Source organism: Mixophyes fleayi, chromosome 6 (assembly GCF_038048845.1).
Source record: "Mixophyes fleayi isolate aMixFle1 chromosome 6, aMixFle1.hap1, whole genome shotgun sequence".
NCBI classification, from domain to species: domain Eukaryota; kingdom Metazoa; phylum Chordata; class Amphibia; order Anura; family Limnodynastidae; genus Mixophyes; species Mixophyes fleayi.
In genome coordinates this window covers 218,600,139-218,619,151 of record NC_134407.1, presented here as the reverse complement: position 1 = coordinate 218,619,151, position 19,013 = coordinate 218,600,139, and the positions used below count along the sequence as shown (strand labels likewise).

The 19,013-nt window shown below is 40.1% G+C and overlaps 3 protein-coding genes across 6 annotated transcripts in view; 1 reads left to right on the top strand and 2 right to left on the bottom strand.

The window, feature by feature from the left end:
• Positions 1–14,672, bottom strand: part of LOC142160024 (uncharacterized) — a 73,395-nt gene extending 58,723 nt beyond the window's left edge. Inside the window, exons 1-6 of the mRNA XM_075214944.1 lie at positions 14,614–14,672; positions 12,879–13,042; positions 12,284–12,481; positions 12,081–12,204; positions 11,870–11,967; positions 11,607–11,682 (exon numbers count right to left, since the gene is read on the bottom strand). Coding sequence (XP_075071045.1) covers positions 11,607–11,682; positions 11,870–11,967; positions 12,081–12,204; positions 12,284–12,481; positions 12,879–12,956 — 574 coding nt within the window. The 5' untranslated portion in view covers positions 12,957–13,042; positions 14,614–14,672. The remainder of the gene's footprint in view (positions 1–11,606; positions 11,683–11,869; positions 11,968–12,080; positions 12,205–12,283; positions 12,482–12,878; positions 13,043–14,613) is intronic.
• LOC142159947 (uncharacterized) overlaps positions 1–19,013 on the top strand; it is a 502,572-nt gene that overhangs the window by 87,592 nt on the left and 395,967 nt on the right. The window lies entirely within an intron of this gene.
• On the bottom strand, positions 9,290–11,260 carry LOC142159984 (uncharacterized). Its single transcript, XM_075214898.1, has 3 exons — positions 11,077–11,260; positions 10,862–10,949; positions 9,290–10,168 (listed from the first exon to the last, which is right to left on the bottom strand). Exon 3 carries the CDS (start codon positions 10,047–10,049, stop codon positions 9,420–9,422), a length of 630 nt encoding a protein of 209 aa, XP_075070999.1. The 5' UTR covers positions 10,050–10,168; positions 10,862–10,949; positions 11,077–11,260; the 3' UTR covers positions 9,290–9,419.

The window sequence follows — 19,013 nt, the reverse complement described above, 5'->3', positions numbered from 1 at the left end:
AATCTTCCAATGGTGAAGAAACGGGAAAAAACAAAGATTGCTCTGTCTGCCGCACAAAGAGAGAGGGCTCCGCAGCATTAGGGAATGCCGTCTCAGCAATTTCAAGTGTCTGACTGTTAGGGTTCTGTTCAAAACCACTTCCTTAATTACAGCCATGGAGCCAGACACGTGATATAAATGTTTTAAACTGTTTATTGCAGAAAAGTATTGTCCAGGTAAGGCAAAATAAACAGTAACAGTTCAGGCTGAATGGAACAATGGATATCCAGATCTTGGCAAACAAGCAGTAAATAATAAAGAAATGCAGCAGATGACTTAACTGAAACCAGTTTGCAGCAGTAGTCAGAAACATGCATGATTCAGGAACAGAGAAACAGAGCAGGCTAACAAACTACTAAAGAAGTAAAATAAATTCCACGGCCAGAGAGAGAGAATGCTGGGGGGTGGAGCCTATCATAGACATACACAGATACGGGCGGTGTGGAATGAATGGAAGACAGCAACTCCTGTCTGATACCACATGAGTGCATACACACTGCAGGTTTGGAACGACATTGTTCCATCATTGAACAAGATTTTTAGTTCAGTTTAAAAATCTCGTTCAACGATATGATGTGCTTTTGAACAATAATTGTTCTTCGCTGCAGGGTACACACTACTGTGTGTTAGGATGCCGGTCTGATAATAAACTCACAGAACTGATGGAAGAGGTCTTTGCCTATGGCAGCCGCCTTTCCCGTAGAGCTTTATGTGCTCACAGGTACTCGGATGCCCCCAGGACTTTACTCTAAATGTAGTGCAAGTTTATTAACAATACCGCAGCGGCAGGGCCGGAGGAGGCTGTATAGATTGCAACGGATGGTCAGACGTAAGCCGAGGTCAGGGGTCAGAAGCAAGTAGAATAGCCAAATAACACACCAAAGGGTCAGGGTCACCAGCACGAGAGCAGAATCCAGAAACAGCAATAGGGTAACAACAGGAGGTCCAATAGTAAATGGGCAGAGTATCCACTGGAACAGGGCAGGAGCAGGTCAGCAACAGACAGAATCCACACTATAACCGGCAGGGAGACTAAGCCCTCCCTGCCTTAAATACAGAAGGTAGCCAATCAGGGCTTTGCCCTGAAATCATCCACAGGCACTGTTTAATTAATTAATGCAATGGTCAATTAGCCCGCTTGCTGTAGGTGTCCCGGCGCACACGCCTGGCTTCCCTGTGTTGCCGGGGTGTGCTAATCTGAAAGAACGGCGTCCGGCCATTACCTTAGCAACGGTCGGGCCGAGAATCAGAAGTGAGGTCCCAGTCGTCATGGAGACGGCTGGGAAGCCAGGGACAGGGGGAAGTGAATTGCGGCGGTGCCCGCGGCGGCTGCGGCTCCTAACACTGATATAGGGCCAACCGGTCGTTTCTCGTCTGATTGGCCCGATAATCGGCTGAAAACACAGTAGTGTGTATCCAGTCTTATTTAGTAGCACATATAGATTATATGTAAGACAATCTGATATGAACAACTTAACACTATTAGTCTTAGAATTGATTAAGTTCAGAGATAAACAAAGATCTGAATGCTGAGAAAAATTATTTCAGTCCTGTGACAGGATGGACATTAACTCTTATGTTCTGGTGTGAGATTACAATGATTGACAGACAACAACAGTTGTAAAAAGGATATTAGACGTGTTAATTATAAAAGATCATCATCATCATTTAATTTATATAGCGCCACTGATTCCGAAGCGCTGTACAGAGAACTCATTCAAATCAGTCCCTGCCTCATTGGAGCTTACAGCCTAAATACCCTAACACACACAGACACACAGACAGAGAGAGTAGGGTCAATTTGATAGCAGACAATTAACCTACTAGTATGTTTTTGGAATGTGGGAGGAAACTGGAGCACCCGCAGGAAACCCACACAAACACGGGGAGAACATAAAAACTTCATACAGAAAAGGCCATGGTTAGGAATTGAACTCATGACCCCAGTGCTGTGAGGCAGAAGTGCTAACCACTTAGCCACCGTGCTGCCACAGATAGATATAAAATGAATACATACTTAGCTGCGGAATACAATATGATTGTTGAGAAATATCTTTACCTGAGGAGCCCCGTTGCTAAATAGCACTTACTACAAGGACATCTGCTGGACACAGTCTTCTCAAAGTTCCAGTTGAGACTACAGCCATTTGGATGTTACACTTCTGAACCCAACCCCCCTTCTCCCCCTGAGACTGGTCAAAACCAGCTCTTTGCTAAAAAAAAATGCACACATCCTTTGTATTCTGTGATTATTATATGTACAGCGGGTGAAATAAGTGTTGAACACATCAACATTTTTCTCATAAATATATATTTAATGTGGCTATTGTAATGAAATTTACACTAAATGTCAGCAGCAACCCTTGCAATCCACACGCAAAAAAAATCAAACCATAGATGTCCATAATTTAAGTTTTGTGTAATAATGTGAAATGACACAGGGAAAAAGTATTGAACTGTCTCCTGAAATTTATTTAATACTTTGTACAAAAGCTTTTGTTGGCAATGACAGCTTCAAGACGCCTCCTGTATGGAGAAACTAGTCACATGCATTGCTCAGGTGTGATTTTGCCCCATTCTTCAATGCATATAGTCTTCAAATCTTGAAGGTTCCGTGGGCTTCTTCTATGAACTCTGATCTTTAGTTCTTTCCATAGACTTTCAATTCGATTCAAGTCAGGTGATTAGCTGGGCCATTCTAGCAACTTTATTTTCTTTCTCTGAAACCAATTGAGAGTGTCCTTGGCTGTGTGTTTGGGATCATTGTCCTGCTGAAATGTCCACCCTCGTTTCATCTTCAGCATCCTGGTAGATGACAGCAGATTTTTATCAAGAATGTCTCAATACATTTTTCCGTCCTTACTTCAATCATATGCAGTATACCAGTACCGTGTGCAGAAAAACAGCCCCACACCATGATGTTCCCACCTCCAAACTTCACTGTTGGCATGGTGTTTTTGGGGTGATGTGCAGTGTCATTTCTCCTCCATATATGGTGTGTATTATGGAATCCAAAGAGTTTTAATTTTGCTCTCATCTGACCACACTATATTCTCCCAGTATTTCACAGGCTTGTCCAAATGTTATGCATCAAACTTTAAACGAGCTTTAACATGTTTTTTCTTCAGCAAAGGAGTCTTGCTTGGTGAGCGTGCATACAGGACATGGCGGTTGAGTCCTTTACTTATTATTTTCTTTGAAACAATTGTACCTGCTAATTCCAGGTCTTTATGAAGCTCTCCACAAGTGGTCCTTGGTTCTTAGACTACTCTTCTAATAATTGCTTTTTACTCCTATGTCAGAAATCTTGCGAGGTGCAACTGCTTGTGGCCGGTTTATGGTGAAATGATGTTCTTACCACTTCTGAATTATGGCCCCAACAGTTATCACTGGAACATTCAACAGTTTAGACATCCTTGTGTAACCAATGCCATCAGTATGTTTTGCAACAATAAGGTAACGAAGGTCTTGAGAGAGCTCTTTGCTTTTACCTATTATGAGATGTTTCTTGTGTGACATGTAAGGGTTGTTGCTGACATTTGGTGTAAATTTCATTACAATAGCCACATTAGATATATATTTACTGAGAAAAATGTTGATGTGTTCAATACTTATTTCACCCGTTGTATCTAAAAACAGGGGCTTGCATGAGTCACTCGTAATAATGTTAACCCTTTACATTACAAGTCCCTATACAAAGAACCTTTAGAATTAATGTGTAACTCACTAAATATAACAGATTAGTTAATTTATGTGCTAAAATATATACAGAGACTATAAATCAAATTGTGAGAGACTTAAAAAAGCAATCTATACTGGTGTACATCGACAATTATTTCAGAATTTAAGCATTCATGTATAATATAAATCTGGAACTTCTGTCCAAGTTAATTAAAAGAAACTACCAAAATTACCTCTGCTACCCACATTTTAAATACATGTGTGACTATAGGACACAGGGAAATGGATATTACAGCTGTTGGTTGAAATATTCTAGTCATATTCAACTCTTATTGCTACATTTATTATCTATACTATCCAAATAGTATTTGTGTTGATATATACATGTTGGTGAATTTAACTTGATAGTAACTTGACTAAGACTTATATCTGATAATAAGAATTTGGGCAGAATAGAGAAGTATACAAGGTATACCTAGGGCAGTGTTTCCCAACCCTAGTCCTCACGTACCCCTAACAGTGCAGGTTTTCCAGGTGACCAGTGATACAATTATACCACATGTAGATATTTCAAAATGTGTCAGTAATGAATACACCTGTGCTCCAGCAAAGAGATATGTAAAAAATCAACTGCATTTCAGCCCTGCCACAAAAGGACCAGCTGACATCAGGTCAGTGATTCTCTCATTAACACAGGTGAGAGTGTTGACAAGGACAAGGCTGGAGATAACTCTGTCATGCTGATTGAGTGAGAATAACAGACTGGAAGCTTTAAAAGGAGGATGGTGCTTGAAATCATTGTTCAGTCCTCTGTTAACTATGGTTACCTGCGAGGAAACACGTGCAGTTATCATTGCTTTGCACAAAAAAAGGCTTCACGTGCAAGGATATTGCTGCTAGTAAAATTGCATCTAAATCAACCATTTTTCGGATCATCAAGAACTTCAAGGAAAGAGGTTCAATGGTTGTGAAGAAGGCTTCAGGGCACCCAAGAATGTCCACAAATGCCAGGACCGTCTCCTAAAGTTTATTCCGCTACAGGATCGGGGCACCATCAGTACAAATTTTGCTCAGGAATGGCAGCAGGCAGGTGTGAGTGCAGCTGCACGCACAGTAAGGCAAAGACTTTTGGAGGATGGCCTGGTATCAAGAAGGCCAGCAAAGCAGCCACTTCTCCCCAGGAAAAACATCAGGAAAAGACTGATATTCTACAAAAGGTACAGGGATTGGACTGCTGAGGATTGGGGTAAAGTCATTTTTTCTGATGAATCTCCTTTCAGATCGTTTGGGGCATCTGGAAAAACACTTGTCCGGAGAAGGAAAGGTGAGCGCTACCATCAGTCCTGTGTCATGCCAACAGTAAAGCATCCTGAGACCATTCATATGTGGGGTTCCTTCTCAGCCAAGGAAGTGAGCTCACACACAATTTTGCCTAAGAACACAGCCATGAATAAAGAATGGTACCAAACCATCCTCTAAGAGCAACTTCTCCCAACTATCCAAGAACAGTTTGGTGATGAACAATGCTTTTTCCAGCATAATGGAGCACTTTGCCATAAGACAAAAGTGAGAATTAAGTGGCTCAGGGATCAAAACATCAAAATTTTTGGTTCATGGTCAGGAAACTCCCCAGACGTTAATCCCATTGAGAATTTGTGGTCAATCCTAAAGAGGCTACCTCCATAGGCATCAATACATGGACATAAAACACAATTTCTGAAGTGTGTCATCATGCCACAGATGGCGAAGTCATCCACGTCTTGTACTGGCTCAGCTTCAGGGAAAATGCCAGACTCTTCAGGGAGTGAGGGAGATCACCCCTATTTCATAGTCTCCCTGACAATCAGGGAGAGTTGGCAAGTATGAATAATAACCTGATGAACTGCCATATAATGTGGGCCTGCTGATTGCACAGTTCTGCTTTTGTCCAGGGGATTCCTAGTATTATTTTTATTTTGAACTCCGTTTGACATTCTGGAGACCAGAAAAATATCGATATTATTAATACCCATACCCCATGCATTAATTGAAATGATGTTACATTCAATTTCACCATATCAATATCTTGTTAATTGTAGCAGTAATAATACATACAGATCCAGTATTCAGTCATTTTAATAATGATAAAAATAATGCATTATCTCAATGGAGGGGTCTAATTAAGTGTCGTAGACACACAATATTGCTCACACTAACAAGTCATTGCGTCATCTTCAGGATGTCAAATGTTTTATTGTAAAAGTGTTTATTAAATTGTTTATTCCTTATGATATTATTTACTTTCTATTGTTTATTATTTATTTTATTTTTTCTTATTTATTGTTATATCGTTTTTGTTCTTTACATGATTTATTAATTTTGCTATTAATTTCATGTTTATTTTTGTTTGTTATTACTGTATACTCTTAAAGATATTGCTGTTGCCTTTGTTGTACACATGGATCATCACCAAGACTAACTGTTGTTGTAAATGTAGTGGTGAACATTGTCAATGATTAGTGTATTTATGGGACCACCTATTAGCAAATATAGAATTATATAAAATAGGCCAGTAAATAAAATAATTGAATAGTATAAAACAATGGAATGCTCATCAGAAATATATTAATATGATGTAATATCTAAGTAATGATTACTGAACCAACCTATGTCATCATTGTTTTCATATCCTATAATATAACCTCATTATCATCATCTGCTTTCTATTCATCCAAAACGGAGCTCTCACAAATGGCGAGAGAGGTTTTTCACCATCACCAGCTACATGGCAAGTCTTTTACTCCATGAATTGCATACAATTTAATTTTCTAATTCATATTAATTATATTGTGAATCCAAACCTTACTGTTCTTGAAAGTTAGTTTGGAGGGTTTATTTTCACCATACATCTCAGATATTCAGACTAGAATGTCTGTTTTTCTCTTTCATATTGATCTCGTATATGGTTTTTAGCCGCAAGAAAATGAAGAATATTGAGAAGTAATAAGTGTACATACATCATAGGTTCATTATGAGGGACGAACTAAAAGGTTTCTCTTCATGATTCGTTATCTCAAACAACTCCCAGAGTCACGAAAAGTATGTCGAAAGAGTCGTATAGTATTAGCCCATAGGATGAAAATCACATACTAGAGTCGATACACATCATAATCTTGACTGTTGTTCCTTTGTGTTACAAATAACTTGCGTAACTTTTACCTTCATTCAGACCACAAGGAATATCCATTTACATGTCTCCTCCCCCGATTCCTAATCTTACTCTTTCTAAGCCAAAGACTACCAAGGAGCGGGATCTCCTCTATGCACTGATGAAAGGTGCTTTGCAACGGGTGATAGTTGTCTAAAACGTTATTTGTCTTTCTGTACATTCCTAATACATCCAATGTGTTCAAAAATGCATTGTTTAAATACTCTGCCTGTTTTACTATATAGACCTTGCTGCAGGGATACCTTAAGGCATAGACAACTCCTCTTGTATCACAATCGATGTAATGACCAATGTGGTGTATAGTGGTGGTAAAGAAAATGTTGGCGTCTTCTGCATATATTGGCATGCCCTGCAGTTTACACATTTATAGGAGCCTTTGATCTTGTCCTCAGTCCTTGTTTGTACATAGTGGCCTCTCACCAGTCTCTCAGATTGCTCGCTCGTCTCCAACTCAAATTCACTCACTCATCCAAGTTTTCTTGAACATTTCATTTGATAGTAAGATGGACCATTTTTTTCTCCACCTCCTGCCACTTATTGCAAAAGTCCCCAACGAATCTTATTTTCTTGGTATCAGTTTTTCTGCCTTGGGAATATATAAGCTCATTACGATCTGTTTGTTGAACTTCTTTGAGGGCTTTCTTAACCGCTCTCTCTTCCTGAATCTCCTCTCATGTAGCCTTGACTCAGCTGCTGTGCTCTTATAAAAAAGTCCTGAGAATTTGAGCTGTTCCGTTTCGTTCTCAAAAATCCCCCCATGGGAATATTTTTGATCATCGGGAAAAAGTGGAAACTATCTCTATTAGTAGCAGTCGTTTTCCTAAATAGATCTTTTTCCAAATTGCCTCTCGACTCTTTTTTGATTGTAATATCCAGAAAGTCGATCTGTTGTTGACTCATCACATAAGTCAATTTGAGATTATTGTTATTATCGTTTAGGATGCTGATGAATCGTTTAAAATCATCTTCGTTCCCCTTCCAGTGAAGTAATATATCATTGTACTTGGCCCAAGTGAGAACTTGGTCAGTACACATCCGAAGTTGGTCACTGAAGACTACTTCACGTTCCCACCTACCTAGGTATAGATTAGCGAAAGTCGGGGCACAAGCTGTCCCCCATAGCCATGCCCTGAATGTGTAGGTAAAATTATTCTGCAATTACAAAAAAGTTCTTTTTGAGAACAAATCCCAACAATTCTACCAGGAAAATACCAGATATATGGTAACCCATTGTGGTAAACACCACTCTCCTATTGATTCCTGTCCCCCATAAATAACAGGCTCTCAATAGATCAGTTCTTTTAATTGCCATGTTGTGTGTTTTTTTGTGAAGTCTCACTTTATATTTTATAGTATGTATTTTTTAAATTTCACCACTCTCTTGTCTGGCAGAGTAACAATAAGTTTAATGAATAAAAGTTATATTTTATTTATTAGTGGACTGGAATGCTCTATTTTTCTTTCTCCAACAGTGGTTCTTTGTTGCTTATAGATGAATATGTTGGATGAGCACCCCCTCGATGTAAAATACGGTATATTACCCAATTTTAGTTTATGAGGATAGTCCTATTTCTCCTAGTGTTAAATTATTTCCTTTACTAGCAATAAATAAAATCAAGTGATTAATTATATATACTTAGCCTCAGTAATGTTAGTCCAGGGAGGCCCTCTGTCACCAACACCTGAACTCTTTAGGAAGCAGTAGTCTGGACACAATCAGTTATGGTCCCAAGGTGAGGCTGCTTTGGCACACGATCACATAAAAAGCACAATATCATTATTATCTTTACACTGAGTTCATGCTATCTGGAACGTGGATAGATTTAACTCATTCCTGTAAATGAATGGTCAGTGTAAGTTGTTGGCAATAATGCCCTAATGTATAGCTGTCCCACTTAGATCCAAAGTAGGAACCCCCTGGGTTAACATGTGAGAAGGCATTTAAAGAGTTGTTGGTTAAATAATAGCACTTGTAGTGATAGGGTTCATGTAATCTTCAGTAAAAGGAGCAAGCTAATAAGGAAAATGTATCTCCCCTGGTTGTAGCCTTTATAAAGTCCCTCAGTTTTACCAAACCTTAGAACAAGCAAAGTTTTATTTTGCATTTCTCTGCTTATGTTTTTATGAAATGTTGTTTCATTTGACTATACAACACTATTTTATCAGCTACAATCCTTTAACTTCAGCTAGTACTTTACTACTAAGAGGCTTGACCAGACGTGGTGTGTCTCTTATAGCAACCCCAGCCAAAGGTTCTTTTGTGGGAGCTACCAGCATTGCGACACTCAGTTCAGTGTACTATCTTTCTTGATTGCACGCTCTGTTTCAATAAATGAATAATGTTTAATCAATATCTGGAAATTCTATTTTATCAGTATACATATATATCTGTAAATGTATGTAAGTCAATTTGCATCATTTACATTTATAAAATGCACATCTTTTACAATGTTTACAGTATTGCTGCAACCCCTCTTTCATATCTATCAGCTCATAGACATTTCTTTTCTCTTGTATGTATTATCTGATGCTTTAAGAGAGATAGTCTTTGTTTATAACTTTTTCCACACTCAGAACATGAAAATGGCTTCTCACCTGTGTGAATTCTCTGATGTACAATAACAGCTGAGCTGGATGCAAAACATTTCCCACATTCAGAACATGGAAAAGGCTTCTCACCTGTGTGAATTCTCTGATGTTTAAGAAGAATGGATTTAACTGGAAAACGTTTCCCACACTCAGAACACGAAAATGGGTTGTCACCTGTGTGAATTCTCTGATGTTCATGAAGATTGGATTTAACTGTAAAACATTTCCCACACTCAGAACATGAAAATGGTTTCTCACCTGTGTGAATTCTCTTATGTTTAACAAGATCTGATTTCTGTGTAAAACATTTCTGACAATCAGAACATGAAAATGGTTTCACACCTGTGTGAAATCTCTGATGTTTAACGAGACCTGATTTATATGCAAAACATTTCCCACATTCAGAGCATGGAAATATTGTATCACCTCTATTAGCTGTAGCGCGTGTAGCAATATCTGAGTTATCAGAAAAACATTCCTCCTGATTAGAGGGATCAGATGATATATGCGCACTGTGAAGTGCTGGATGCATATTTGGAGTAATGGGTTTTCCTCCTGGAAAATCTTGTATGATGTTGTTATCTTCTATTTGAAAAGCTGGAGACAAAACAATATATCCCTCCGAGGTATTCCTGCTTGTGTGTCCATCTGCTGGAAATAAAATTTTCATACATTTAGTGAGCTGAAGATGTTCAATTGTTTATTTTCTATTTGCAACCAAGAACACTTCATTACAAATCTAAATATACATACAGCAATTACACAGACAATACATTGGCTTAAAATATAACACATTACCAAGCACATTGCACAGACCCAGGCTGGCCACAGGGACAGGCAGATTGCACAACCACATTGGACAATGCAAAAACGCAGAGTTTGGTGTGTATTTTTTCCCAAGCACACACATGGACCAGCCCGTATCATAGGACACTGAGTCTCATTAGCCAGTGACAGTGTCCAACCACAACGCTTATACAGACACGGGCCTCACACACAAACATTGGAGCCTTGGTAGCAGATTAGAGATGAGCTAAATTAAAACCACATCCTATCCATTGGTCTACACTACTCAAAAGTTCACCAATTAGACATGTAGGTGACAAAACAGTGAAGCAGTCTCTATAAATCAACATCAGGCAGCATAGCCCCGTAGCCAGAGTAATGATACTAATTTAGGCTGAAGCCTCTGTGCAGACAAGCACTGAGAGGGAAGGAGAGCAGCTTGACAGAGCAATACAGCACAGTAGGAAATAGCAACACAGAATGATGAAGGCACAGATTGAAAGTGTCCGAAAAAAGAGATGACGTCACTCTTTTCTGTAATAAGTGTTTATTACTCACCAGTGCTGATATCTGTAGGGATTTCTTGCTCCTTACACTGATGATCACCCTCTATATTTTCTACCTTAATATCAGTCAGATCTTCAATCTAAATAACCAAAAATAATTGATAGTTAACAGAATAATATCAGTGTATTAGACATACACAGCTGTTCTACAGATCATATAGTGAAAAGTCATTTTGGTATTTTTGTGAGACCATAAATTCCATCTACCTGACACTCCTGTGGGATACTGTGATTTTCCTCTGTACAATCCTGTGAATAAAGAGGACGGGGACATCTCTCTGGGGTATTTCTTTTACTGGATCTATCTGTAGAAGACACACAGTGAGGAGTTTTCTGGGAGATCACTGTTGTAGTGCTAGTAAACAGCTTGGATGAAACAAAATTAAGAGAATGTGATCATTACCGAGTACCGCATTGAAACTAGTATTACTACTATTAGTGTACAGGGAGGATCATGGATAATGTCACACATGGTCTCATTCAGCTATTGAATCACTATGGTGATGTCCCTTGTACTGATATATAGGAATCACAAGAGAGTGTGGGGGGGGGGGGGGGGGGGGTGGAGACTGGTCAGATCTCTGGGCTGGTAGCTCACAATGATATGATGTGAGGAGGAGAACAGAAGTCTAATAGGGGCTGATGGCTCCTGACTCCCCCACTGAGCAGATATTTGTTCCTCATTAGTTTGGACAGACAGGTGACGATGTGGAATAAGAGATTGATGTAGTACTCACCTGTACGGATATCTGTAGGGATTTCCTGTTGATCACCCCTCACAAACGTCTTTTCTTCTCCCTCTATATCTTCTGCCTTAATATCAGCCAGATTATCACCATAAATCAACCACAAAGCAATAAAATACTACTTTAATAATGTCTGATTAAATTACTTGAGATTAACCAGAAGAATATCAGTGTATAAAACACACACAGCTGCCCTACATATCATATAGTGAAAAGTCACTTTGGTATTTGGCGAGACCCTAAACCCTACCTACCTTATAGTCTTGTGGGATAATAGGATTTTCCTCTGTACAATCCTGTGAAAAAAGTGGACAGAGACATCTCTCTGGGGTATTTCTGTTACTGGATCCATCTGTAGCAAACACATTGTGACTGAATACATTGTTTTTATGTGATTTATTGTGTGTATTTAGTTGGCCCTCAAAACAGCTTTTACTTATTTAATAAATAACAGTCTACTCTTACCCCATGACATGAAGGTCTGGTGATTCTCCATCATCACATCCTTGTACAGACCACTGTGTCCTTCTAAATACTCCCACTCCTCCATGGAGAAATAGACAGTGACATCCTCACACCTTATAGGAACCTGACACACACAATGATACAGTCATCACCCAGACACATCCCCTGGTGTTACTGTATAATGTCCCATTCCCAGCAGTCACCTCTCCAGTCAGCAGCTGAATGATCTTGTTGGTTAGTTGCAAGATCTTCTGATCATTGTTTTTATCATATATCAGTAAGTGAGGTGGAGGAACTGTGACTTGGGCAGGATTCTGGGTCCTGCTCAATCTTTCTGACACATGGAGATGGCTACTGAGTATCACACGATCATCAGATGTCTTCTTCACTACTATGTACTCCTGTGTATTGAGGGATACATCAATAAAAAAGTAAATGAAAAAAACACCAATTCACAGTTGCTATTTTTAGGGGTTAATTATGCAATAAGTATATTTTTTAAAAACAATGTCTTTCCTATATGAAACAGTTTCCCAGGAAAGTGGTGTGAATATCTGAGATGGGTGCAGCTCCTGCCACCAATTTGTGTCCTCTGTCTCTGATCGGCATCCACAGATGAATCATCTGCTTTGGACAGATTAGTGCAAACAGCAAGATGACGTTGTGTTGGGAGCTGGAGTAAAACAGAGGACTAAGAGTAGCCAGTCCACTGAGAATGGTAGGTAGGAGCTGCAGGAGAGGTAAGTTGTAAGTTTCTGATATAACTGTTTCTATAAAGGATGTCAAGGAATCTCTCACCTCTCCAGTCAGCAGGTAGATGATCTCAAGGGTCAGATTTAATATCCCCTCAGCCATATGACTCCGGTCCTTGTCCATCCTCAGTGAATCAGTGATTTACATAGGATGCGTCTCAACCACACGACTTCTAAGAAAGACTCACTGTTTCCTCACAGCTCAATTTTCTCGGAATAAATATAATAATTATAATTAACATCACAGAATAGACATGTAACATATTGAAATATGAAACACTGAGTGATCATTAAGTCCTCCTCCTTCCCCCGAGCCATAAAGCCCTGGTCATTGTTTCCCTGAAGTCCTATGATCAAGCTTCACAAGACAGCTCAAAGGCCTTAACACGATACTGTATTACTAAAGGTTAAACCACCACTACTTGTAGCCAGGACGTTTGGTCCTCCCAGACACCTCTTTGGTGCAATTTGCTCTACTTGAAATCTGTTACAAATGTATGGATGTTTGGGATTGTCATTCGATCCCATACGTTGTATGCACTTGAAACCATAGCAAAGTGGCATGTGATCCTTTTCCAGCTCTACTGTCACTATACACACAACTGATACACACTGATCCCTATACACAAGACAAAATCAACACCATTCAACAAGATATTCCCTAACGTCAGATCCCTCACACATCACCCACATTCTCCTTCACTCATCAATTCATCCTCCGCTCATTCTCCCCAGTAACTGTGGATGAAGTCTCTGGACCCATCTCATCATCTTACCGTACTTCTCCGCACTCTCTCCCCCACTGCATGCCCCCCTCTAGCTCACCTCGTCAGCCTGTCTCTCTCCACTTGCACATTTCAATCCTCCTTTTAACAACAATACTTTGTGATTCTGACCTCCAGGAGATCCTGGAGGACAGATAATGTAATAGGGGTAGGAGGGGGCGTGTTAACGTCTTTGCGTCACCACTATAAAATGCCGAAATGCACGGCATTAAATAGCGGGGAGCGGGACTTAATGACATGATTAAGCCCCACTTCTAATATTCAATACCATGAATTTCAGCATTTTTTAGGATCTGGGAGGTTTTCCTACCCTTCCGGGAGGCCTCCCTGAAATTCGGTAGCCTCCCAGAAAATCCGGGAGAGTATGTACTAAAGAAACCATCTCTCGACTGATCCTCTCTCTCTCCGACTGCCGCCATATTTCTCTCCTCCTCTTTGTCTTCAAACCATTTGAGTGACTCACTTTCTCTTCTACCCCCAACACTGCACTGAGACTGCCCTCACAAATGTGATCTATGGTCTACTTAATGTAGAATCTAATGGTCACTTCTCCATGCTCATCCTGCTGGACCTCTCTGCTGCTTGACACTGTTGATGACCCTTCTTCTCCTGCACACCTTTCACTCCATTGGACTTTGTGACACAGTACATCTCCTACCCTGACCTTTCCCCATCTGTCTCACCCAAGGTGGCTACAGCTCTTTCAAAGACATATTACAGTGTAAATACAGTACAGACATACATACATATGGGGAAAGCAGGAGTTGGGCTACCTAAAGAAGATGTGGTCCTGACGGACTTAACCTTTATCTGAGCATGTCTGGAACAGAGAGACAGAGAAGCACACACACGCAGTCAGCACTCACGTATTATAGTACATATATATATATATATATATATATATATATATATATATATATATATATATATATATTATATGACGCCACAGTCTGCTCCACATGTATAAATATAATATTAATAAAAAAAAATCACTACCTGCTGTCAGACACTGCAATGTCTCCTCTCTGGTTCGTTCTACTCTACGATCACCCGGAAGTTACAACAGAAGAAAATACACTTCGAAGTTTGATACACAGACAGAGGAGGTCAAATGGAACGCACAGGCCGGAAGTCTGGTGGAACGCACAGGCCGGAAGTCTGGTGGGCCTCATAGGCCGGAAGTCTGGTGGAACGCACGGGCCGGAAGTCTGGTGGAACGCACATGCCGGAAGTCTGGTGGACCTACAGACCGGAAGTGTGTAACATGGGGTGACAGGAGGCAGTGATTGGCAGATATATTATGAGATATAATGATAAACATATAACATAGGTAAGAAGTAAAGTATGTACATGAGTTGTGAAGTTGTAAAGTAAGTATTAGGAGGTTATGAAATAGGAATTACGAGGCTGAGACCACCTCATGACTCCCACCTCAAAGGCTCTTAATTTCCACTTCATAATCTCATAATACCTACCTAAGAGCCACATAATGCCATCTTTACATTCTCATAGTGCTTACTTAATGACTGCTAGTGGCCACCATATTGCCTTATAATGTCTCTTAGTTCCTCATATTTCCCACCTCAGCCTTATAATACCCACTTCATAGCCTCTTTATAGTCATCCGATATCCTCTTAATGCCCACCTTGTAGCCTCTCTCCGTGCCTCATTCTGCTCCCCTGATATCCTTCTAATGCCTAACATTGCCTCATAATTTCCACTTTTAATGCCCACCTCATGGCCTCCTAATGGCTTTTTTTGGCCTCATAGTGCTCGCCTGATATCCTCATAATTCCCACTTCACAACCGCATGGTGGTCACTTTACAGTCTCATAGTACCTTATAGCCTCTGTATGCCAACCTCATAGCCTCATAATGCTTACCTTACAACTTCACAACCCCATAGTGATTACTTTACAGTCTCATAGTACCTTATAGCCTCTGTATGCCAACCTCATAGCCTCATAATGCTTACCTTACAACTTCACAACCGCATGGTGGTCACTTTACAGTCTCATAGTACCTTATAGCCTCTATGCCCACCTCATAGCCTCATAATGCTTACCTTACAACTTCACAACCCCATAGTGATCACTTTACAGTCTCATAGTACCTTATAGCCTCTATGCCCACCTCATAGCCTCATAATGCTTACCTTACAACTTCACAACCGCATGGTGGTCACTTTACAGTCTCATAGTACCTTATAGCCTCTATGCCCACCTCATAGCCTCATAATGCTTACCTTACAACTTCACAACCGCATGGTGGTCACTTTACAGTCTCATAGTACCTTATAGCATCTGTATGCCAACCTCATAGCCTCATAATGCTTACCTTACAACTTCACAACCGCATGGTGGTCACTTTACAGTCTCATAGTACCTTATAGCCTCTATGCCCACCTCATAGCCTCATAAAGCTTACCTTACAACTTCACGACCCCATAGTGATCACTTTACAGTCTCATAGTACCTTATAGCCTCTGTATGCCAACCTCATAGCCTCATAATGCTTACCTTACAACTTCATAATTCCTGCATCAGATGCTCTATTTCCCACCTCATATCCTCTTAGTGTCCACCTCAACCCATAACACCAACTTAACAGCATTATAATGGCCATATCGTAGCCGCATAATAGTTACCTGATATCCTCTTAATGCTCATTTTATAGCCTTAGTTTGTCTGTCTTATTATGCCTGCCTCATAGTGCTCACCTGATATCTTCGTAATGCCCACTTCACAGCCTTCTAATGCTCACATTATAGCCTCATAATGTTCAGCTTATATCCACAGTGAGGGTAGATAAATGAAATAGTCCCCTTGGCGCAGTAGTAAACTGCAATATATCTAAAATGTTGATACAATCAATACAAAATATGCAATTTTATTACTAGTACACAAAGCGTTATACTTCAATAAAGGTTGCAACCTATATAACAGTAATAGGCCATCACGCATGTGGAAAACATAGCACAATCAATAATCGATATAATAGATAAACGAACAGTCCAATTCCACAGTTGCCTTGACTACCACTTCGTCATTCATCACTGTGGTGTTTCATACGGAAGGGACTTCGGAAAGAGGAAACCACTTAAGCCCTACCCAGGGTAAGTTTCTAACATACTTAGATCCCGGAACCGCTCCACTCAGATTGAATTCACCTGCCTTTACCCAAATATATGGGCGAATGAAAGCGACTGGAGACCAATTATTTCTGTGCATTCCACCAAAACAGATTTCACAGTTTGGACTTACATATCTACCCTATGTGACCGTGGAATACACATCCATTATTTGATCTGTACCCAGAGACTGAGCCATATGGACTAGTACTACCTGGCATTATTTGGATTTACCATCTATACTCCACTCTACCACCATACTTAAGTTTGATCTTTACCAGACTGACATTGTCATTTAAATACTATTGTTAGAGATCAGTGATACCTTGGTATGCGCACCTATTTCAATACTTACCTTAATACTGTGTAATTGGACTACTGTTTTAGCTATTATATCGATTATTGATTGTGCCTATTTGTTTCACATGTGTGATGGCCTATTACTGTTATATAGGTTGCAACCTTTATTGCATTATAACCCTTCGTGTACTAGCAATAAAATTGCATATTTTGTATTGATTGTATTTTAGATATATTGCAGTATATGGAATCTTGTTTGAGGGAGAAAGATTCAGTCTGAAAGCCACAGGGTTAATCTGAATGAATGTTGTGAATAGACAGCCAGACTTTGTCACTGACTTTAAAAGGGCATGGTCCGCGGTGCTAATCAGCATAATGTTTAGACTTGAATGAGGTCTGTTTGAGGGCAATATGAACCTTTTCCCATATCCGGAAGAGATGAGCAGTGGAGTGTTGAGGCCTCAGTCTATTTGAGGATTCCAGAGCAGACAAAGAGTTGGACCGAGGATGGAACCCAAGGTTACAGAAGAATGGAGACACCAGAATGGAAGAATGGCATGAGTTGTTGTAGGCAAATTCTGCCCATGGAAGCAGAGTGGCCCAGTCATTATGGCATTTGGTCACATACAAGCGAAGAAATTGCTCAAGGGATTGGTTGACCCTTTCTGTTTGTCCGTTAGACTGCGGGTGATATCCTGAAGACAGACAAAGTTTGATTCCCAGCCGGGTGCAAAAAGGTTTCCAGAAGGTGGTGACAAATTTGGAGCCTCGATCAGAAAGGATGTTGATGGGAAGTCCATGGAGCCTGAAAACATGCTGGATAAACAAGGAAGCCAATGTTTTGGCACATGGCAATCCTGTAAGCGGAATGAAGTGGGCCATCTTACAAAATCGATCCACGATCACCCAGATGGTGGTAAAGCTGGATGAGCGAGGCAGTTCCACAATGAAGTCCACGGTTATGTGTGTCCAAGGTTTTACTGGAACAGGCAGAGGCATGAGGGAACCTGGCACAAGTTTCACAGGACAGGACGAATTCCCTGGTATCATTAGACAACGAAGGCCACCAAACAGAACGAGACAAAAGTGAATACTAATTATTTAATGTTTGGGAGGAAATAGATTTATTTATTAAATGTAAATACTATTAATTTAATGTTGGGGTTGTTTGGGTGGAGGTCTAAATATTAAATGTCGGTGCTTTTGATTTAATATCGGGCTGCTTTGGGGGAAGGAGGCCTACTGTGTTCACTCATTTCTGGGATTTTTATATCATGTACCTGTCCTTTTTCCAGACAGGGACCCAACATTCCAGAATCCAGACAAGCAGCAACTGAGCTTAGAACACGAGTATCAGCAATTATTGAAAGCAGCAAGGGAGGAGAGAGCAGGACAGTCTGCCAACTGTTCTGACACATGAAAGTTCTCTGTATTAACCCCTAATGTATTTGTACATAGTAATCATATCTCCCCTTAGACGCCGCTTTTCTAAAGTAAACATGCCTAAACTGGCTAACCTTTCCTCATAACTTAATGACTCCATACCGTTTATCAATTTTGTCACCCTTCTCTGAACCCTATCTAGTGCCAAATTATCTTTTTTATAGAGTGGTGCCCAGAACTGTACTGCATATTCAAGATGAGGTCTTACCAACGATTTATACAGTGGCAAAATTACACTGTCTTCCCTTGCATCAATGCCCATTTTTATGCATGTCAATACTTTATTTGCCCTTGCAGCTGCTGCTTGACATTGAGCACTATTGCTAAGTCTACTGTCTACGAGCACTCCCAAATCCTTTTCCATTATAGATTCTCCTAAATTAATTCCATTTAATTTATAGATTGCGTTCTTGTTTTTGATCCCTGAATGCATAACCTTACATTTATCTGTGCTGAACCTCATATTCCATTTGGCCGCCCAATCCTCCAGTTTATTTAAGTCCCTCTGTAGAGAAGCTAAAT